Genomic DNA, 22,906 nt, shown 5'->3' with positions numbered 1-22,906 from the left:
AACGTAAGGGTTGAGCAGTGGGATAAAAGGAAGGCCGAGGGAGGCAGTAGAAAGGCTGGCGGTGTGGAAGGATGTCTGTGGTAGGAGACAGCATGCCACCTGCGGGGTGGTGAGTGTGGCGCTGTGCTGCCCCCACTTGCCCTGGACATCTTCACTGCGTGGCTGCTAAGTCTGTCAACAGCCAAGTTCTCACGGGGTGCTTCAGGCAGCACTGCCACTTATTTGGACTTGGCATAGGAGGTTAAACCTGTTGGTCCTCTCTAGTGGGCGTTCACTGTGCCTGGGGCATGGGATGTGTGTGGGAGGGCATGCTGGCTGGGACCATGGGCACTGGAGAAGAGGCCGCAGAGGGCCGTGTAGGGAGATGAAGAGGAAGGGTGACCTGGAGGACTTTGTAGAGGGGTCCTTGATGGGGTGAGGTCAGGGCCAAGATGCCACTGGTCTTCCCCGCTGTCTTTAGAGCCAGTTGCTTTGAGTTGCAGAACCAGTTAGGGTTACAAGGGCTGCTCAGATCAGAGGGATGGAGGGCTGTCCAAGGGCAGTGAGACTGAAGAGTCGGGAACTGGAACAGGGTGTGGCTCTTGAGTTCTTGATGTGTGGGTGAGAAAGAGGAAGGAATCTCAGAGGCTCCCAGTCTCTCCGCCTGGGTGGTGTGGAGGCCAAGGGGCAGGTCAGGGAGGGAGGAAGATGACCTGTGCTTCATGGAGACTACTTTTCCTGTGGAGTCATGTTACCTTGTTCTTCCAGACACTTGTGAATCCACTGTGTGATGTGTGGTAACGTGGAAAGACTTGGCTGCAGAAGATGTGGTTTTGATTCTTGGCTCTGATGCTTATTGCTTGGTTGTAACCTCAGGCAAGCCATGTAGCCTCTGACTTTCTAATTTAAAAAAAAATCTATGAAATGGAAGTGATATTTGTTTACTTTTTTTTTTGTACTGAGGATTGAACTCAGGGGTGCTCTACCACTGAGCTTCATCCCCAGACCTTTGCATTTTTTATTTTGAGAGGGGGGTCTCATTATATTGCTGGGACTGGCCTTGAGCCTGTGATACTCCTGCCTCCTGTTGGGAGTTATTGGGGTTCCAGGCGAGCATCACCACACCTGACTGTTCAGTTTTTTTTACAGGATTGTTTGCAGGATTGAATGAGAAATGTGTGAGGGCATTCTGTCAGCTCATATGTACTGCACAAATCTGTTGGTACCGAGCTGTTAGTACCCTTTGTGAAAAGATGAGTATTTTAAGATTCTTTGATTCAAGATTGATAAGAAGTTCTAAAACAATGTCAGATATAATATCTGGAGATTCACAGAATGATTCTTGAGGTTGAAAACAGTTTGAAACTGCAGGTGTTCATATTTGTCTTAGTACTTGCTATCCCAGGTTGTGAGAATAGATCATAAGTACTATGAAGAGTTCAAATAGCAGAGGAGGGTAATTAGCCTTTGAGAACTATTTATAGTTTTACTTGGTTTCCATGTGTATATTCTTGTTTTTCCTGTTCTTTACTACTTTCTAACTCGTTGGATATTCACTTACTAATTAACTTAGCTTCTTTAAACCTTTTTTGGGGGAATGAAAGAGAGCTTATTTCCATTAATAATAAAAATAATGTAAATATAGCAGATCCCCTGAACTCTGGGAACAGATTTCACCTAAGACCTGTAAGATAAGACAGCTTAGAAGAAATGAAACATTTGGATGATTCTTTGCGTAGTGTGTTAAAATTTTGGTGGGAAATTGTCATAATGGTTGCTCCCAAACTCATGTTTTCCTTTAGTTAATGTCATTTTGTTCTGTTGGTACTTAAAGAACTTGGGCAGGGAATGCAGCTCAGTGGTAAGGCACCTGTGCACAAGGCCCTGGGTTCAATCCCTAGCACCAAAACAAGCAAAAACTCAGTATTTTACTCACAGGTATAATAAAAAGCAAAGCTGCTTCTTGACTCTCCCCTTCCCCTTTTCTCTTTCCACATGTGTCTGTGTGTGTAGAAAAATTAAATGAATGAAAATTGAAACAGATAAAAATTAAAAACATGTTCCTAAGTAGGTTTGTGTATGTGTGTTGTGGGGGATGCTGGGGATGAACAACCCAGGGCCTCTTTCATGCTGGGCAAGCACTGTACCCCTGAGTGACCCTCTCTGTCCCCAGGCCAACCTGGGTTTTTTGTAGTTTAAATCAGATATACCCAAATCTTGGTAGGGACGAGTAATAGAGAGGTCAGTGATATGGATGCCACCATCCATATCACTGACCTCTCTATTACTCGTCGTGATCTATCTAGGGGAGATGCAGCCGGCAGGATAGGAGTACCTGAGCTGTCTGGCAGGGCTCCTCTTGGCTGGAGGATCTCCATGCAGTCCTGTGCTACAGTGGGGAGGAGAGCCTAAGGATGTGCAGGGACGTGTATAAGGGACACAGGAGAACCGGACCCTTGGCTGACAGGGAGCCCTAGACATTTGGGATTGGCACTGCCAGGAGCCTCGTGTGGTGATTCTGCCTGGGAGTCTCCTAGTTCTTGTTCTTGAAGGAAGTGATATAATGCTATGGTCTTAAGAGTGTTCTTAAATTTCATGAAAGCAATATTGTAGTTAGTATTGCTAAGGAAAATTGAATCTGAATTTTCGTGTTTACAAAAAAGCGTCACAGATTCCGTTATCTCAGTTCTGGTGCGGGTGTGTCAGCGCTGAGCTCCAGGGCTGATCTCCCGCCTTCGGGTGCCCCTTCCCTGCACCTCCCACCTGCCACCTGCCCACAGAGCTCTTCTGAAGACTGAGTTCTGTGTAGCCATGACTGGCTGGCTGCAGCTGGCGCCAGATGAAACCTGTTCCCTCTTGGAGCTTTGGTGTTGCCACGTTATGTAAAGTAGATGAAGGTGATGTTTGAGCTACATTGAGAGAAGCTGTGCTGAAACTGAAGTGATTATTTTTCAGGGGAAAATACTTGACATTTAACGATGTTTATGATGGTTGTTCTATGAGACAACATTAAGGTTGTTGAATGGAAAGAAAAAAACACTAATAATTAAGAACGCTTCTTTGAAAAGTTAAATTTCTAATATAGTGCCATAGAACTGGTGGGAGGGCTGTGGGACACACTTCCTCCTACATTGGGGTGGTGGAGGCATTGAGACCTGATGAGGGAGAATAGAATCAAGGTGTTGATCCCACATGGTGCTCAGCCTCCACAGGCACTGCTTTCTTGTCTGGCTTGCAGCCTGTAGCCATAGCCAAGAGCCAGTAAGTAGTGTGTGCTGGAGAAACTCGATGGTGGGTTTTGATCCTTGGCGTTGGGTCCAGGACTAACCTCTGGCCCCTGGGAAGGTGACGAGCAATGATAAACAAACAAGGCTTTTGATGTTTTTTAAAGTAAGAAATTTAGTTATGAAATCTAGGATGCAGTGTAGACAGTCTTGAAAAAATAAAGCAGACATGTCACCTTTGTCACAAATCTGACTTTATAAAAATTCTAATTAGCTATACATGACAGCAGAATGCATTTCGGCTCACTGTATACAAGTGGAGCACAACTCTTCATTTCTCTGGTTTTACACGATGCAGAATCGCATCATTCGTGCAGTCATACGCATACACAGGGTAATGATGTCCGTCTCATTCCACCATCTTTCCCACCCCCATGCCCCTTCCCTTCCCCTCACTCCTTTCCGCCCAGCCAAAGTTCCTCCATTCTTCCCTTGCCACCTGTGCCCCACCCCCACTCCCATTATGGATCAGCATCCACATATCAGAGAGAACATTTGGCCTTTGGTTTTTCTGGGATTGGCTTATTTTGCTTAGCGTGATATTCTTCAGCTCCATCCATTTACCTGCAAATGCCATAATTTCATTCTTTAAGGCTGAGTAATATTCAATTGTGTATATATACCACAGTTTCTTTATCCATTCATCTGTTGGAGGGCATGTAGGTTGGTTCCACAGTTTAGCTATTGTGAATTTGAGCTGCTATAAATGTTGATGTGACTGCATCACTGTAGTGTGCTGATTTTAAGTCCTTTGGGTATAAACCAAGGAGTGGGATAGCTGGGTCAAATGGTGATTCCATTCTAAGTTTTCTGAGGAATCTCCGTACTGCTTTTCAGAGTGATTGCACCAATTTGCAGTCTGAACAGCAATGTTTGAGTGTACCTTTACCCCACATCCTCGCCAACACTTATTGTTGCTTGTGTTTTTGATAATTGCCATTCTGACATACATTGGAGAAAAAGATAGCCAGCCTCTTCAACAAATGGTGCTGGGAAAACTGGAAACCTGTATGCAGTAAAGTGAAATTAAATCCCTATCTCTCGTCCTGCACGAAACTCAAAGTGGATCAAGGACCTAGGAATTAGACCAGAGCTGCACCTAATAGAAGAAAAAGTAGGCCCAAATCTTCATCATGTTGGCTTAGCACCTGACTTTCTTAACAAGACTCCTAAAGTGCAAGAAATAAAATCAATAATCAATAAATGGGATGGATTCAAAATAAAAAGCTTCTTCTTAGCAATGGAAACAATAATGTAAAGAGAGAGCCTACAGAATGGGAGAAAATCTTTACCACATGCATTTCAGATAGATCCCTAATCTCCAGGATATATATAAAGAACTCAAAAAACACCAAAAAAACCCAAATAACCCAGTCAATAACTGTGCTAAGGAACTGAACAGACACTTCACAGAAGAAGATACACAATTGATCAACAAATATATAAAAAATGTTCAACATCTGTAGCAATTAGAGAAATGCAAATCAAAACATCTGACTCTTTTACCCCAAAAGTTGAAACTGAAGGTCCTAGAGCCTGCCTAGGGCAGAGCCTGTAGATGGGGGTTATTTTATCCCAAAGGAGAAGCCAGTTCTGGGCAGTGCTTGTCTGTGTGTGAATAGATGACAGACACTTGTTCCCTGAGTGGCGTTAAAATTAGAGGTTATGTTCCTGACCAGGATCTTGGGGTCAAAGTCAGGTATCCCTAAGAGCAGCAGTGTACATATCATGTCTAACATGTCTGTAATTGTTTAAAGTAGTAAGATTATGCTCCAGGTCCTTGAAAATGTTGATTAAATGTATCATGTGTGTTGATTAGTCAAAGGATTACTTTGCCCTCTCAAGTAGGTGTAAATCTTTTTTTTTTTAAGCTGTAATCTTAAACACAGCTTTTTTTCTTTTGCCCACAGTTATTAGTCACAACCAAGGAACAGTAAACCAAAGTAATACTTAGCAAACTTTGCTTCTAATATTCCCAAACTTTCCCCCTGTGCCAATCCTCTGCCTCACTGTTAGGCACTATTGATTCCTGTTCTTTCCCTTATTGAGTGAGGAGAGATCATGGTTAGGTCAGCAGCCTGGGCTCTTGGTCACAGATCTTGGATCTCTGAGGACTCATTTTATTTTTGAACTCGAGCCTCAGCTATAGCAGTGAGGACTTTACACCTTTCTTCTCACGTCTGGTCTTCAGATCAGCATTTGGCATATGTTTGATCTCTGTAAAACAAGTGTGAACTAGTTGTAAGTATTGAGATATTTCACTAGTAATAATTTTGTGTCTTACCTTTTAAAAGGTCACTGTGAGTGTTTGAATGGCATGTAGTTTTAGAAATGTCCAGGGAAGTTTGGACAGATACCTCTTGTCTTTTTAATATGTCTTTGGCAGAGGTGTTCAGAACAGTCCCAGTGTTCACAGCATTTCCCGTAAGATGGGGATCCTTGTAAAAATGATGGTCAGAGCATCTTCATGAAGTTTTCAACTAGAGGTGTTTAGTGTTAGGAGATGGAAAAAGTCATAATAACCAGAATCTCTCTCAGAGTGCCGTCAGTTTTGGAAGAAGCACTTGCAAGGTAGGACAGGACCCCTGGGTGTGCACAAACTGCACAGCCAGGGAGAAGCCATGGTGGAGACAGTGGAAAGGCAAGGGAAGGCAGAGACAGAGGAGAACTGAGGCTCCTTGCCAGCCCTGTCTTCAGAAATGTCAGTGATTTTTCTGCTTCCAGGCTAGTAATGCAAAAGTAGCAGACTCTTGGACCTTGAAGAAATTGGGTGGGGGCTGGGGCTGTTGCTCAGTGGCAGAACACTTGCCTAGCATACGTGAGGCACTGGGTTTGATCCTCAGCACCACATAAAAATAAATAAATAAAACAAATGTATTGTGTTAATCTATAACTTAAAAAAGAAAGAAATTGGGTGGTCTTTGTACTTAGGGCCCAGGCATGGCGAGGGCTTAAGTCGTACCAGATCCTGGAGAGATCAGGCAGCCTGTTGATGGGTAGCTAGTGTGGAAGAGAAGAATCTTTTTGAGTCATCTCCCTAGAGAGAAGCCTTAAGTTTAGGAAGAAGTCCCCCTGGATCACCTAAAAAGTGATGCTGAGGCCTCGCTCTGCTGTCTGTGTCCTGTGAATTGTGTGGGGAACTGTGGCTGACATCTCACCCAGGACTTCCTCTCTAGGGTTAGTGGAGTGTGCACGGTGTCCAGGGTTGTGTTTGTAATGGAGAGGGGATGTCCTTTTGCTTTGATGGTCCATGTCTTGGTTTTCTGTAAAAAAATCACCACAAAGTTTGCGACTTAAAAACAACAAAATTATTATCTTACAGTTCTGGCAATCAGAAGTCTGAAAATAAGAACGCAAATCTAGGCCTTGGCAGGCTGCGTTCCCTCTGGGTTCTAGGGAGAATCCATCTTTCCTTTTCCAGCTTCTGATGGCCTCCTGCCTTCCCTTGGGTCCCTTCCTTTTGGCTCCTGGCTGTCCTTCTCCTCTGATTCTGAGCCTGATGCCTTTGGGTCACCTGGGAGTGTTCCCATCTCAAGTTCCTTGACTACTCAGGCCTGCAGTGCCCTTTGCTTTGTGACGTAACACGCTCACGGAGGCTGGGGTGAGGACGTGGACACTTGAGGGGCCGTTGCTCAGCCTGCCAGTCCTTATTAGTGGGCTGATTACATTACTTAATTTCCAGGCTGCTGGTTTTAGTTTGGAGCAATGACAGATGACACCTTCTTTCCTACCACTCTGCCTTGAGCCTTTACTCAGCTCCAGTGTTGGACCATCTGATGTCATTACCTCGAACACTGGTCCCTGAAGAGAGGTGTGACAGCGTGTCAGGAGGCCTTGGGGAGAGGTGTAGAGCGCACAGTTGTGGGTTTTAAAGATTCAGGGGACAAGTATAAAAATGAGTTGAATTTCAGAATCTTCATAGGATAGAGCAGTTCTTTGTATTTCAAAATCTTTACCTCTTTACACGCGGTATTCCTAAACATAAAAATTTATATTGTTTTTCGATAGAACTTTTCATCACAAGCCTTTCTGGAGCGTAACCAAGACCTTTTTGAGCCAGGCATGTTGTTGCACACCTGGAATTGCAGCAGCTCAGGATGAGGCAGCCAACGTAGGGAGGCCCTGAGAAACCTTTTGAGACCCTGTCTTGAAAGAAAGAAGAAAAAGCTGTGGGACGTGACTCAGTGGTTAACCCCCTCTTGTGTTCCATCCCCAGCACCCCCCTGCACCAAAAAGGCATGTTGTTACATTGTGTGCCAGTTTTCCTTAGGTCCTGTCTGCAGGTGTCCTGCGTCTTTTGCAGGATTGTGGCGTCCACAGCCACCGTTCCTGAGCCTCCATGAGGTGCCCACAGGACCCTTTACTAGGTTTATTTTTTAATTTGATTTTCATATCAGCCTCGTGAGGTAGGTGTTACTCCCTTTTTTGTAGACAGGAAAACCAAAAACTTTTTTGAAGTCATATCACAGCTGATAAGAGATATGCTGAGGGTCCAGTTGATAGTGTCCTCTGAGGATTGTTTTGATCATCAACCACACAGCTCGCAAGATGACCAAGTCTGGCTTGAACACCAAAAGCTGTGGAGAAGAGAACACATTAGCTCAAGGGCTGTCAGGGCCACAGGAGGTTACGTTTTATTTTGTTATTCCTGATATCCTGGACCTTGATGAAATATGTAATCTTTACTTGGTTAGCAAGCATACCAAGTTCCCCTCCAGGTTTAGATTCTAAATCCTTACTGGTCTTTGAGCATCTTTACTAGTGAAGTTGTGGGACACAGAGGAAAGTGATTGATCATTTACAGCCCAGGTGAAGGTGTCCTGCATTTGGCTCTTTCTTGTGTCAAGGCATAACTTAGGTGACTGTTGAGTTGGACTTAATGAACACAGGTTCACCATCCTTGTTTTGCTGTATTAACAGGGAACTAGTAGGTGCTGCTTATGGATTCCATGTTTTGGAAGTCGTAGAAGTTCAGGTGTGATGAGGCTGCAGAGGTTAACTGTTCAGAACTGTTTTTTTCTGTAATAATGTAGCAGCTCCCAAGCATAGTTAGTATGCTTCCTTCTTTTAAATTTTTTTTTTTGTTAAAAAAAGGACAGGATATTTAAAAAAAATTTTTATGTGGTGCTGCTGAGGATTGAACCCAGTGCTTCACATGTGTTAGGCAAGTGTTCTGCTGCTGATCTTCAGCCCCAGCCCCACTATGCTTCCTTTTAATAAAAACCTCAGTCTTCTTTAAGAGTGCTGCTGTCGATCTAAGACTTCTTAGGGAATGCTGTCTTGAAAACAGGGAGCATGTTCCGGGGATCATTCTTTCTTCTCACCTGTTGAGTCCCTTGGCAAGTCCTATGGGCTCTGCCTCCACATTCCCTCTGAATCCTCTCCTTCCTGGCCTCATGCCTACCTCCCTGGGCTTGGCTGCCCCTGCACCGAGGACCATGCCTCACCTCCTTGCTGTTTGGTGCTCTCATTCTGCCCCCTCAGTGCTTCTGCAGATGGCACCAGTGCCGACCTGGAACACACCTGGAGCAGCTCACCTGCGTTGGTCCCGCAGGAGCCTCCTCTTGTGCTCAAGTGGCACCTCATGCCCCGAGCCTCCCCACAGGCCCAGTATCCCGCTCCCCGCTCCTCCCTTGTCCTTTCTGACCGTCTGTGTACCCACCCGCTGTCTTCTGGTTCTTCTTCAGCCTGCAGTCAGTTGTTCCCAGCTTCAAGATCTCTATCTTCTCAAAGAGTCTTACCTGGCCACTGCAAGGGGCGTCACTTCTCTTGTTCTTTCTCTCCCTTTTGTGTCTGTAATAGCAGTTATCACTAGTTGTGATTATTTTACTTGATGACTTTTTTTATTCTCTTTTTTGGTCTGTGGTATTAAATGTAAACACCATGGGGCAAGGGCCGTGTCCAGCTTGTTCACTACATGTCGTCAGTGCTCCTGATCATCAGTAGTACTTAGTAGGTATTTTGTAAATGGACAGTTGGGGAGCAAGCAGGCAGGAGGTATCTCTCAGTTTTGTCATGATAAACCATATGTGTTCACATATTTGGACCTGAATGTTGTCCAGTTTGGTCACAGAGGAAAATATTTGAGAATAATTCAGAGAATCATTTATTTGTCCTAAAAAGTTCAGGAATTCTGTGTCTCTGGGGGTATAGTTTGCCTTCTGCTTACTCAGCAGTTGAATCCTGAGGATAGTGTGCCGGCATGATAATTCAGGCATGTGGGAGGTTTCTGCTCCAGCTCTTAACTCAGAAATACTGTTCATCCACATGAAAACTTCAGGATATTTTCTGAAACTGTGCCTTATATTGTGTCAGAGTTGTGTGGTTCCTAGGAATCTGTGGCTCCACTGAGGGAAGTGAATAAAGTGCTGAGGTATAATCCTAATACCACTGCCCAGTGGCCTATTGTGCCACTCATGGAAATGACATGTGCAGAATTGCTGAGCACAGCTGCCTGAGGGTCAGCACTGAAGATTTAAGATGCATGCTAGATGGGGCTGCAGTTATAGCTCAGTGGTAGAGCGCTTGCCTAGCATGTGTGAGGTACTGGGTTCAATACTCAGCACCACATAAGAATGAATAAATTAATAAAATAAACAATGGTATTGTGTCCATCTACAACTAAAAAAAATAAATAAATAAATGAATAAACTGCTACTAGAGATGATGGTGTTGTCCTGGTGAGTTATGATGGATGTCTTATACCAGGACCTGTGTGTTTCTTAAAACCCTTCCATATCAGTTTATAGTGAGACACAGGGTGTTATGTTTTCTGGACCTTGAGGGGCTCATCTGGGAAAGCTTAAGAGCAGAGTCGATCTTTTAGATGAGTTAAAAAGAAGGGTTTAAAATGCAGCCCTGCCTATTCCTGTTGAGAAACACTGAGCTGAACTACTGTCTTCTTGTGCAAATTGTCCTTCTTATTAGTGTGTAAGTGCTTCTTGATAATTTGGAAATATTTTGAAAACGTGACGATTAAATGCCACTTTATGTTGTCCCATAGTTAATCTGTCCTAAACTCAGCTTGCTTTGTGTTTAATTGAAAGGTCTGCTTCACTGTGTTTATAACCCAACTCCCTGGGAAGGCCTTGCATCAGCATGGGCCACTGCAGGTGGCACAGATGAGCTCGTAGGATTTCTAGGTTCTGGAGGGATGCTGAGATCTGCTTGTATGCCACAGCTCCCAGTCCTTGAAGAAAGGCACAGAAGTTGTCAAGTGAAAACCCGTTGGTGCCAGACTGGAAGTTTCCAACTTGGGATGGTGTGAGAGTGATGGTCTCCCCCTCTCCCCACAACAGCCAGCACCCCTGTGATTCCCTCTGATCCCACTGGCTCTTGGAAGTGGGAGTGGTGGAGAGTGGTGAGGCACCCCACCGGCACACAGGCAGGTGAGGGCCTGGCGGTCCTCTGGGCCTGCCACCCACTGTGTGTCGTCATGTGCAAGTCATTTGGCTCTGCAGCCTTTCGGATTACTCATCTATAAAATGAGTGAATTGGGCAAGATCATTTCCAAGGTCCTAAGCTCTGATGTCATGTGATTGGGTTTTCTGATTCCTAGGTCAGCGTCTGGGCGACGACTTGGTGGTAGACTGGTGTAGGCGGTCAGGCACTTCATACTCATGACGTTGGCACATTCTCAGGAGGGACTCACCGGCTCACGCTGGATAACCAAGGGCAGTTGCACACTCCCGTAAGAATTCTTGGTATTCTTACAGGAAGGCGTTTTCAGTTTTGTAAACAGATCTTGAAAAGAATCTCTTTCATAGAATGAAATGCCCTTTTGACATTATCTTTCTTGTTATGTTCTGGTGCAAAGATGTTTTAGGCTTATTTGACCATTTCCCTGGCCTGGTCCAGAGTTGGCCAACTCCCGAGGGGTCCTGGTCCACTGAGGGGAGTGGGCATAGGTATGCCCTTGCAGAATGTGTGCCTGGAATGGGGTGGCATTGAGAAATGCCTCTAGTTCCAGTGGCCCACGGAGCTCTGCCCCTCCTTCCCACGCAGACTTGTGTTTTCCTTCCCCACAGAATTGTCCTCCCGCCTCCAGTGCATCAACTCGTTTGCTCAGTGCTTTAGTACATGCAAAATAGTTTCATGGTTTTCATTAGTACTACCACCAGCAGCAACCCACTACCAGAAAGGTCCAGATTTCTTTGCAGTTCTCTTTACCTTAAGAATCTGTCCTGCTGAAGCTACACATCCACAGTCTTACTCTTGGAGGTTACTCTGTCCTCTGTTACAGTTTGGGGTGGCCTCTCCCCTGGTGCAGAATAGGCCTTAGCAAATGTTCACAGAGAAGCAGTCTGCCCCCTTTTCTGGGCTGCTTCCATTCAACAGTACTTTGCTATATTCATTACCACTTCTGTAGGAGTTTAGTATAACTAATCTACTCAAAGCATTAATGGTTTGACAATCAGCTGTATGTGAATATGTAAATAAATAAAGTCTAGTGATACATAGAATCACATACTAATAATTTTATAAAACAAATACATAAATGTCATATTTAGCAAACCCTACTAAAAGCCTCGTTTATTTAGCTCATTATATATAGTCACATAGTCTTTATTTGCTTATTGCATATATGTATGTTTTAATTTGCAGGACCCAGGATCCCTTGTTTTCTGACCTCACCTGCAACTGGTGTTTTTTTTTTTTTTTTTTTTTTTGCAGTACTGGGGATTGAACCCAGGGCCTTGTGCTTGTGAGTAAAGCACTCTACCAACTGAGCTGTACCCCCAGCCCTGCAGCTGGTGTTTTTATATCAGGGTCATTAGTGATGGGAATTGTGGGCTCCTCTCAGTTTTTGTTTTGAGAGCTGGGTGGTCTGCGAAACCATGGCTCATGATATTCCTTTGGTGGTGCCATCATAGACTCTCAGGCATGTGAATTCATTAAGCATGAAAAAATGAAGCCCCAAGACAGAGGGGACCATTGTCATGGAGTAGGCTGGATGAGGCGCGGGTGGGGAAGGAGTGGAGTTAGTGGGGGCACTTGGAAGGCGAAGAGCAGCACCAGCAAATGACAGGTGACCTTGAGAGGATGAAGTTTGAACCATTAAATTTTCCAGTGCCCAACATGAAGGCGTTGCCTGTTCTTGTTGAAATGACTTGATGCATGGTTCTCCTTTAGAATAGCTGCTTTTATTTTTAGTGTTTTCACCACCCACATTGATAGAAATGTATGACCACATGTGTTCCTTGGCTCATGTCTCTGTGGTGACAGATGACACCATGTTGGTATAGTCAGGTCCTGTGCAATGCTGGTTATTCTTTAGGTGGTCCTCTGTTGAAAGAATTACTAAATTCATGATGTGCTATATAATCATATATTAAAGAAGAAAAACCACGTGTGTTAAAGAAAACATGAATTTGAAATGTTTCTGTTTACATTGAAGTGATCACTGTACCTTTAAAATAGAAATATATTGGGGGAAAAGCCCAAGAATCTTTAAAGTTTTCTTAAGGTATGTTTAAAATGTGTTTAAAATATTTTAAGATATTTAAAAAAGAAAGCAGAATTTGAAAGCATTTTTATTTTTCTTTTTGACTAATTGGTATGAATGCATATTAAATATGTGTATGTTTTAGATATTATTACAATTAAGCATATTCTCCCATCTTTTTCTTTATTGTTTTCTGATGGGCCCATTTAAACTTGACTATTAGAGCAAGATCTAGAAAATTGGTCATTCTGGCACTTTTCATTTGCATAGATATTTTTATAGATATAATGAAGTCATGGTCAGAGTAGCTCATATATTCATCAATGATTTAAAAATCTAAAATGCTTTGAAAGTAACTTTTTGCATTTTTATTACAGGTAAATTGGGAAATTCACATTGTACAGAAACAGAGGTAAGAGACGCTCAAGTATTTTGAATAAAGCTACTTTGCTGTCCTGTTTTGACTTAGTACTGAACTGTTTTTCTTGTTTTTCTCTTCAGAATATATTGGGAACAGGTATAAACCATGTATACTAAAGAATAAAAAGTGAGGAGAAATTAGTTACCTTGTCTACATGTTTATCGTGTCAGGGTATATTATAAAGAGTAACTTAATCTTAGTTTAAAATTGTTTTTGTCATATTATTTGTGGGATTGAGTTAGTTAAGATCCAGATCTCTGAATAAAAATTAGCTTAAGTTTCATTTATTTATTTTTTAATAACCCAGTCTAGTGCGTTGTGATAAAAACATCACTTAAACGTGTTGGACTCTGTGGGGCTGAGTGTAGGAACAAATAGGGACTCAGAAACAGTGTTCTAGTAAGAGTAATGAGAAGTCAAATGCTGCATTGTTCACACAGGTAGATGGATTACTTTCTAATCATTTAAATAATGTTCAGAACTGTGGTTGTGAAGTTTGAGGTGTTTCCGTGTGTCCCTGGGATGCCGGGCTGCACTGCAGCACTGGGACTGCACCGTGTGACACTCTTTCCACCCTCGTGGGGTGCAGCGTCGGGTACTTGTTCATGGGGATGCATAAATAAAGGATTTAAGAAATCGTGTTTTTGATTTTATAATGCCTCTGCATAATTGATGTAGGTTTTAGTAAATTTTAACTTAAGCAAAATGCAAGCTTCCCAAGGGATTATATTATGTAATAAAAAGCAAAAATGATTTTTGTTTTTTCTCTTCAACTTTGAAATAACTTGAGATCATTTATTTTTTTCCAAATTAGTTCTTAAAATAGGTAACTTAGTGTTTTTATATTGCTAGGGTTTTTGAGGCACCATCCAGTGTAAGGAGTGGGACTGGACTTGAGTCAGGATGGAGGTTTTATCTGGTTTCTAGGCGTGCGTCTTTCTAGCTCTGTACCATTTTGAGCAAGCCATTTTTTCTCTCAGAATTTTGTGTCTCTTACCTGTAAAACGTTAATGACGGTCCCTAGTAACTTCCTAGGGTCGTGGTCTTACATGTACAAATGCTTCATAAGCCTGAGGGCACTGTCACAGTGAAGACCATGGCGTTCCTGGCCCTCCTCAGCTCTTGGTGATGAGGTGTGGCGCCCCCGAGCCAGGCACCCTCCCAGGCACCGTACCTGGTCTCCTGCGCTCTGTTACATTGCCACAGGATCAGCTGGCTGTAACGATGGTGCCTTTGCACAGGAGCATCCACTCTTCTTGGCTCCTAATTGGTAGCCCTCTTCCTGTGATCCATAAATTAGGTCACCAGAAGAATTTTTTAAAAATTTACTAAGCAGAATTTTTAAAATAACTGTTTGAAGGGGGCAAATTATAGGAAAATGAAAAGTTCAATCTGGTTTAAAAAGTAGGTTCTGGGTAACTTTGTAGTGGTGACAGTTACCTCTGGAGAGGAGATTGAGATTGTGGATGGTTGTATTGTGTGAATTTTTTTTTAAAAAAGCTGAATGCCTCTGTATATTACTTTGATAATTAAAATACTCACAAGGAGGAGTGGCAAGGCAGTAGGAACTACATTTTTAAGAAGTTTGGGAACCTGAGAGGAGACAGTGCAAGAGGGAGTTTTGTGTTCTTGGGTTGGTTTTAGATTAGGGAAGATGTGCCTTTGGTGGTCAGGGGAGGTGGGCCAGGAGATGGTGAGACTGAGGTCCAGGTGGAGCCGAGTACCTGACCAAGCAGCCCCCAGAGTGGGTGGGAGGAGCTTGGTGGGAGCAGGACCAGGGGTCCCTGAGGCCCTTTCTGGGAATCTGCAGGATTAGAACCACTTTCAGAGTACTCCTAGGACATTGTTTGCCTTTCTTCTTCCCTCTCTCGAGAGCGTGCCATGGGTTTCCAGTGACTATGATTTGGGGTGGCCGTGGCGGCTGCGCTGGCTGCGCTGGCTGCAGGAGCAGACCCGAGGCCCCCTTGCCTGGCTGTCAGCCCAGCATCAGAGAGTTTTGCAAAAATGTAGAACAGTGTAGCCCTTTTTGCTTTTTGGAAAATATAGTTTTTTAAAAAATGAAAATTATTTATATGTTGTGGGGTTTAAATGAACTGATGATATTTTTAAAATTTGTTTTGAATTCTAACACAGCAAAGGTTGGTAGATCATAACCTGCCTGAACAGAAGCTCTCTGGAGTCCTTGGTGATTCTTGTAGAGCATAAAGAGTTTCTAGGACTGGGGCTGTGGTTCAGTGGTAGAGCACTCGCTGAGCATGTGTGAGGCACTGGGTTCGATTCTTAGCTCTGCATATAAATAAATAAAAATAAAGGTCCATCAACAACTAAAAAAATATATTTAAAAAAGTGCTTTTAAAACCAAAAGGTATGACAGCTGCTGGGTAATGTGCCCTTGCAGAGGGTCTCTTCCTGAGGAACAGGAATGTGGGAGCAGAGAGGGAACCAACCCTTCCTGTGGCCAGGAGAGCCAGGATGCGTCCTGCAAATTCTGGCCAGTGGCCTCTGCCCTGAGGCACTGCAGGGCCCTCGGGGCTCCCAAGTTGTTTTCTAGTGAGGAAAGAGGTGCAGCTGCTGTGCTTGCGGCAGGCTTGCTGTTGGAGGGTGGCCGGGCCCTTGAGTTCCTCCTGGTGGCAAGCGGAGCCGAGGGCGGAGCCCCAGCAGCCGGCCTAGGAGCGCAGCCCTGACTGCTCTTTGGGGAAGGGGGTTTCCTGGAGGCAGAGAAGGGCCTGCTCTTCGAGCAACCCGCTGGTGAAACCGAATCCCTGTGTCTCTCTGGGGCTTTAGGACCCTCATCAAGACAGCATAGTTGAAATGGACAACTCAATTCAAGTGTCCAACTGTGTTTTAGTAGTTTTTGTGGTACATAAAAATAATGTTAGGAATTATTTCTAGTTTTACTTATAATTCACTTTTTAATATTTTTCCCACATTCGTAGAAGCTAAAGTAAAATTTGAGTTTAGAGAAAGCAAGGAGACTACACAGGCACTCAGTTAACTTTACAAGATGTTTTGCTTTAAGATTAGCTAATGTTTATTGAAATCAAGCATTTTGCCACATTTGTCATGGTTTGGATTTTTTTTTGGCAGTACTGGGGATGGAACCCAGGGCCTTGTATGTGCTTGGCTGGTGGTGGCAGTGAGGGGTGCTCTGCCACAGAGCCACACCCCAGCCCACTGGAGGAATGTTTTAGCGCACTGGATTATACTCTCATTTTCCAGTATTTGAACTTGTAAAGGGAAATCTTTCATATGACTTCTTTTTAAGGACATATTTCCTTTTCATTTATTTATTTAATTTTTTTCTGTGCAGGAGATTGAACCCAGGGCCCAACCACTCTACCAACTGCACTATATCCCCAGCCTGACATATTCCCTTTAAACATTTTTTTTAATAAGCAATTAAATTTCCCGACTTTTTCCCCATACCCCATTTTTACATACAGTTAAATCAAGTTCCATCATCCCCACATATCCCCCTAAGAGCCCCCAGTTCTCTTTCTCCAAGCTTCTGGTGACCTCTGATGTGCCTGCTGTCCTTGCAACTCTGAGGAGGACGTGTGATCTGAATAGTGGCCCTTGCTCCTCCCTCCCTGCAGACGTGCATAGCGCAGGCTGGTGACTTATAAACTGGGAGTGACTGACCTGTACTTGGCCTGCCTGCCAGGGAAGCAGTTCTGACGCAGAGTAGGGGCAGCTCTTACCCCTAGTGTGCAAGTTTTTCCTTCTGCCATTATTTAAATAGTTTTTATGGATCATAAACTCTGAAGAAAAATTGTAGAGTACTAAAGATGTAACTTATTTGAATTTTCAAGTATTTTAACTGAGACTTTTGTTTTTTAAAAAGTTTTCCAGATTTCTTTACACACCTGTCTTCCATTAGCCACCACTAATTATGTAGCATTCAGAGGCCTTTCCCTTTAATAGGAAAGAAGGTTAAATGAATAACTAGAACAACCCTGCTGTTCCCTTGGTAGATTAGCTATATTTTAAGTGGAATAGGTTAACGTATTACATAAAGTTAAATTAACTTTTATCATTACTGTAATCTTGATAGAGCTGATTTAAGTGAACTTTCAATAGAACTGAGTTTAATCTGCTTCATAGCAGAAAAGTTTAAACTTTACAGAAGGAAACTATTTAAAAAATTTATGGTTATATCTTAAAAGTAGAGTTTATATATGCTATGCATAAGTATTTTGTTTCATTTTTACATGCATCTTTTAAAAACACTTTAGATCTTTCTCTATGCTAGGCACTGTTAGAAACATTCTTGTAACAAATTTATGAGATGGGCACTGTTATTATCTTAAAGACGAGAGCTAAGGTATGGAGAGGCTAAGTGAGTTGCAGAACTGCTCTTGTCTTCCCCTGCTTTCCTTTGCCCAGCCTGTGTGTATGTGTGTGTGTGCAGCGTGGGCATCTGCATTGTGCTGGTAATTAGGGCTCTGATTGGAGCACTGTGTGGCCTGCATTTCCTCACCCTGTGTGTGCCTTGGCCAAGGACATGCTCTTGCTCCATGTAATCAACCAGAGAAGGCATAGTGCAGTCTGTGGGCCTTTAACTCACAGGTTAGGTGGGTACGGATTTGTGCAGTGCGCTGCTTCTGAGTTACTCAAGAATGATTCAAGAACTGTCCTGTATATTAGAATCTCCTGGGAAGTTGGACCTAGAATTAATCTGCTTTGGGGAAAACCCAGATATCTTGGGAATGAGCCAAGAAATACATCAGAGATAGTGTCTGGGACTTACTCCATTCTGGTTGTGGATAGTTTTTACCCCAAACTGGACTATATGAATTATTTTGGTCTCCTGTACAGCCTAAAGGTAGCACATGGGAGTTGCTGCTTTGATGCAGAATGTGACGTTTTAAAATGTCCACTTTGTCTCTGACTTGATCTGCCCATTGCACTCTGGCCTCCATGCATACTGTTTCTTTTGACATTGGATCACCCTTAGTTAGTTTTATAAGCTGCTGAAAAATCAAACCTGAAAGAAGTGCATGATATTCTTTTGTAAAATATCTGCGTGTGTACAACTTGAGCTGCTTGGATGAGGCTTTTATGTGACTTTTTTCTGGTACTAGGAATTGAACCCAGGGGCACTTAACCACTGAACCACATCCCCAGCCCTTTTTATGTTTTATTTAGAGACAGAGTCTCACTAAGTTATATAGAAACTTGTTAAGTCATTGAGGCTGGTTTTGAACTCATGATCCTCTTGCTTCAGCCTCCTGAGCTGCTGGGATGACAGGCATGGGGCATACTATGTGACTGTTAAAATAATATTTGATACAAAATAAATCTTGGAATAGTTAGCAGAAACAGAGGAAGAATTGGTATTGAGTCTGCTCTTTTTAGCACAAGGCTTTGTTTGTCTTAAATTAAGTTGAACAGTTGATAAATGGAATTGCACCATAAGAAGTTAAAATGATGATATGCCTTATCCAAAAAGATTAGAAAAATAAATTCTGTAAACTCCTGGTAACATCACATTCTCCATTCTGCTTGGTCTGCAGGCTAAGAGGAGTGGGAGGGAATGCTTACATTCTACTTCCTGTTTTTTTTTTGTTTTTTTTTTTAAATGAAAACCCCCAGGTGTGCTAGCATTCATGTGGCCATTTGGTTGATGTTAACTTATATCATTTGGAAATTGGTGTGTGTTTCCTTAGACGAAATTGCTTTTATATGTCAGTTGCCACTTCTGATTGTCCCTTCTCTATGAGCATTCTCATAGATTGGTAGAGGGGTACTGGTGTGCTAAATAGACAGTCTTCTCAGATTTCCTGTAGACACAGACGGGCATTGTGATAGTGACCTGGAACACTTGGAATCTACTCTCCCCTCCCCAACCCAGACAGTATTCACTACTGCAGTGGCCTATCTGGGTGACAGTGGTCGGAGATAGATGTCTATGTCAGGGTGTAAACAAAGACAGTGGGGTCATATCTTGGTGCCAGCTGGGAGGCAGTAGTGGGGAAAGATCACCTGTAACAGGTATGCTGTTCCCAAAGGAAGGAGCGTGGGTATTTGTTTGGCAAGCCTGCATGTGTGCACACAGGAAAGCACATTGGGGAACCACATTTCTGAGCATGCTCAGTTCGAGGTTACAATTCAGGAACGTAAAGGTGGCAGAGGTTCCTGGACTTGCACAGCTCAGCGACAGGGAGCACATGGTCACATGGAAGGATGGCAGACAGGAGTACTCCAGGCATGTTGTCCATGGGTCCCAGAAAGAAAAGTGGGAGTGCTCCAGTGATCCCGACTGGTCCTGAAGGTGTCCTCCAGGAGCTTGGACTGAAATGAAAAGAAAGGACAGTCTTACCAAGGGAAGCAGCTTTGCCCAAAGGTGCCTGCCTGCCTCAGTGGCCAGTGGGAGACCTGATGTGACCACATTATTCAGTTTATACAAGTAGTGTTTTTTTGTATGACTTTTACTATATCCCAGACAGAGGATAATCGTTTATCTATTTTTGGCAAAGGATCTCAGAATAACCAAAAATGTTTATCCATAAGTGAACATTTTATAATCACTCATAATTATTATATAGTAAATGGAAGTTTCTCTTACAGGTAACTTAAACACCTCTAAGTATTTGGTTAAGGGAGTAGAACATTTTCTTAATAATTTGCCCTATTGGGGGGGCCATATCATCTTATCTTGATGAAAAGTTAAAATGTGTTTAATACGGCTGGAATTGTGGCTCAGTGGTAGAGTGTTTGCCTAGCACGTGTGAGGCACTGGGGTCGATTCTCAGCACCACATAAAAATAAATAAAGGTATTGTGTTGATCTACAACTAAATGTATTTAAAAAAATGTGTTTAATAACATTAAACTTGAGGGTTTTTTACCACACGCTATACAATGACTGGGCCAGATTTCTGTTTCTTTTTTCTCAAAGTACCTTTATTCTTCGTAGAGTTGTAAAAACTAAAACAGCACCGAAAGGTAAAGGAAGACAGTAGAAATGACTTTTCACCCTGGCACTTGGGGCAATGGCTGCTTAGTATTCTCCCAGACCTCTCTTCCCATGTGTATGATGGCGATATGTTAAATTGAGCCGGATCAGGTGCCACCCTCAGGGTTTTTTGCATAAAAAGACAAACTTGGCTTCAAGCAGCCAACTAGTCTGAGAGAAAGGCCTAGGTACATGAGGGAGCTTTCTAGGCAGAGGACACTGCTGTGGAGACTGGAGGGTAAGCTGTGCTGTTCTGTTTTGAGAGCATCGGGATGTGAGGGGGGTTGTGGAAGAAGCAGGGAGGACCAGCTGGTGTGAGGTCCTGCCGCTCATGCTAAGATGGGACATCACCTCTTCAGCGTAAGAGCCTCTCTGCCTGAGGTCATCTGGGTCACTCTTTTGATGCCTACTCTTTAAGTTGTGTTTGCCTGTGTTCTTTTGGGGGGTATTTGCGTATTCACATATCATCAGTTTATGCATTGTGTTTAAATTGTTACTGTGATCACACAAGTGCAGTTTTAAGTTACCGCAGCTGACTCATGGAAAGGTCACAGTTCACCTAGTAGGGGCAGAAATGCACTGATGACCTAGGGAGTGGCAGCCTGTGCTGGGGAGATCATTCTCGGATGGACTGGAGAGTGAGAGATGGACAGGTCAGCTACCTGGAGACTGACCAAGAGTGGCTGCTGCTGGACACAGCGTGTCTTGGTGTCTTCCCTCAGTCTGGTAGAGATTTTATGCATTTAGCAAATGCCATAAAATGGAGCTTAAAAAATGCCATTGTCGGTACAATTAGATAATTTACTTGAGATTGTAACCTAATTTTTTTGATGATGGTATTTCTTAATTTTTTATCAACTGTGTAAAGATGTAACTTGCAAACCATACAAGTTATCCATTTAACCAAAAAGCAATGTCAAGGATCTCTACGGAACTGTTTAGCTATTGCTGCAGTCAACTTTAGACTTCCTTCTCCCTCAGGAGGTTCCCAGTATCCTGTGCCTTCCCTTTCCAGCCCCACCCCACAGAGCCTACTCTGTGTCTGTGCAGATTTGCCCATGCTGGACGTTTCATGGAGGCTGGACACTTCACATAGCATGTGGTCTTCCCATCCGTCGCTGACTCTTGGCAGCGTGCTCAGTGCCCTCCATGTGAGAGGGTGTGTCCGTATCTGGTACCATTTGATTGCTGGATATGCCATGGTATTGTTGACAGCACATTTTGTTACCCATATATCTATTGATGGAATTCGATTTGTTCCCACTGTTTAGCCGTTCTGAACGATGCTGTTAGACACAAGGTTTTGTGTTGACTCGTGTTTTCTTTACTCTTGGGTGTACATGTAGGAGAGTAATTTCTGGTTAAACATGGAACTCCATGGAACTCTCAGGCTGCTCCAAGATGGTTTTCCAAAGTACCTCTATCCCCTGATCCTACCAGCAGTGTGGGTACTGGTCTCTCACATCCTTGTCCACCCATTATTATCTGATAGTTTGATTCCAGCCATCCTGGAGGGCATGAAATGGTATGTCATGTAGTTTCATTTTACATTTCTCATGGTGGTAAATGAGGTTGGGCATGTTTTCGTGTACTTTATTGACCGTTCGTGTATCTTCTTTGTAAAAATATCTATTAAAATTCTTTGCCCATTTTTGCAATAGGGTTATTTCTCTTTTTATTATTGAGTTCTAAGAGTTCTTCACATTGTGGAAACAAGCCCTTGTAAGATCTGTAATTTGTAAATATTTTCTCCCAGTCTGTGGGTTTTCCTTCTGCTTTCTTGATGATGTCCATGGAAGCCCTGGGTTTTAACGTTGGTGAGTCAGGGTTTCAGCTTCTCCTGTTGTTGCTCACTGTCTGGTGTCATGTCTTTGAGTCCATTGCCTCATGGAAGGCCATGAAGATCTATGTGGCAGCGGGAGCCTGCAGCTTCCCCTCATGTTCTCACAGCAGAGAGGACGAGGGTACAGATGCTGGAGGTGTGGAGGGGTGCGCTCCCTTTTGATCCTGCAGACGGATATTCTGGAAATAGGTCTCATTTAAGACTGGAATAGACCTGAGCTACTCCTCTTCGGTGGAGCACAGAGCTGTTCAGGGATAGAAAAGACATCGTGCCAGTACTTCCTGCCATGGCGATGGCAAGAGGAGATTAGTGGAAATATGTGAGACCAACTTCATTACTTGAATCTGGCATGCTGGTAACCTGGTCATAGGAGAACCACCACCCAAACGTGGATTTCTGTGGTATAAGTCACACTCCCGCCTGGCCAACTGCAGCCTAATTAGTTAACTTGCAGGATCCCTGAAGATTTGCCAGTTTGGCTCTTGATGAGTCAGTATGAACTCTGTTGCATACTGTCTGCTCCTTTCCTTGAAGTAGTTCTGTATCCTCTGTCACAGACCTGAAAACTGATGCTCATTTTCAGTTTTGCTTGTTTTCAGTTCATGACCTTTTGGAGCCTCTATTTCTTGTCTAACCTGCACATATTACCACCTATTCCTTGACTGCTGTAAGGATTTGAGATTAGATTAAAAAAAGAACTGTGGTTCTAATGTCATTGTCTTGACTTAAAACCTTGTCACAGAGGAACTCAGTTACCAGAGCACATACCTATTTTATGCAGGGTTGGGAGTAGGTATTGCAGTTAACTGTCTCGAGAGCAGTTGAGGAATATGTCATGCATCTATGTGGGTTTAATCTAGTAATTCTAGGGCCTTTTCCAAAGAAAATAACTACAAATATGTGCAAAAATGTAGTGGGAAGATATTTATTCACAGCACTGTTATAACAGAGGAAAGTTAGAATCTGCCTCAATGTCC

The 22,906-nt window shown here is 43.3% G+C and overlaps 1 protein-coding gene across 4 annotated transcripts in view; it reads left to right on the top strand.

The window, feature by feature from the left end:
• The window catches only part of Spire1 (spire type actin nucleation factor 1), a 145,618-nt gene that overhangs the window by 9,988 nt on the left and 112,724 nt on the right, over window positions 1-22,906 (top strand). For all 4 annotated transcript variants that reach the window (XM_047526255.1, XM_047526256.1, XM_047526254.1 and 1 more), the window contains exon 2: window positions 13,086-13,120. In XM_047526255.1, the coding sequence (XP_047382211.1) occupies window positions 13,086-13,120 (35 nt within the window). The remainder of the gene's footprint in view (window positions 1-13,085; window positions 13,121-22,906) is intronic.

The sequence above is a fragment of the Sciurus carolinensis genome, chromosome 15, assembly GCF_902686445.1.
Source record: "Sciurus carolinensis chromosome 15, mSciCar1.2, whole genome shotgun sequence".
NCBI classification, from domain to species: domain Eukaryota; kingdom Metazoa; phylum Chordata; class Mammalia; order Rodentia; family Sciuridae; genus Sciurus; species Sciurus carolinensis.
The sequence above is the reverse complement of the archived record's forward strand: the minus strand, read 5'-3'. Positions and strand labels throughout refer to the sequence as shown.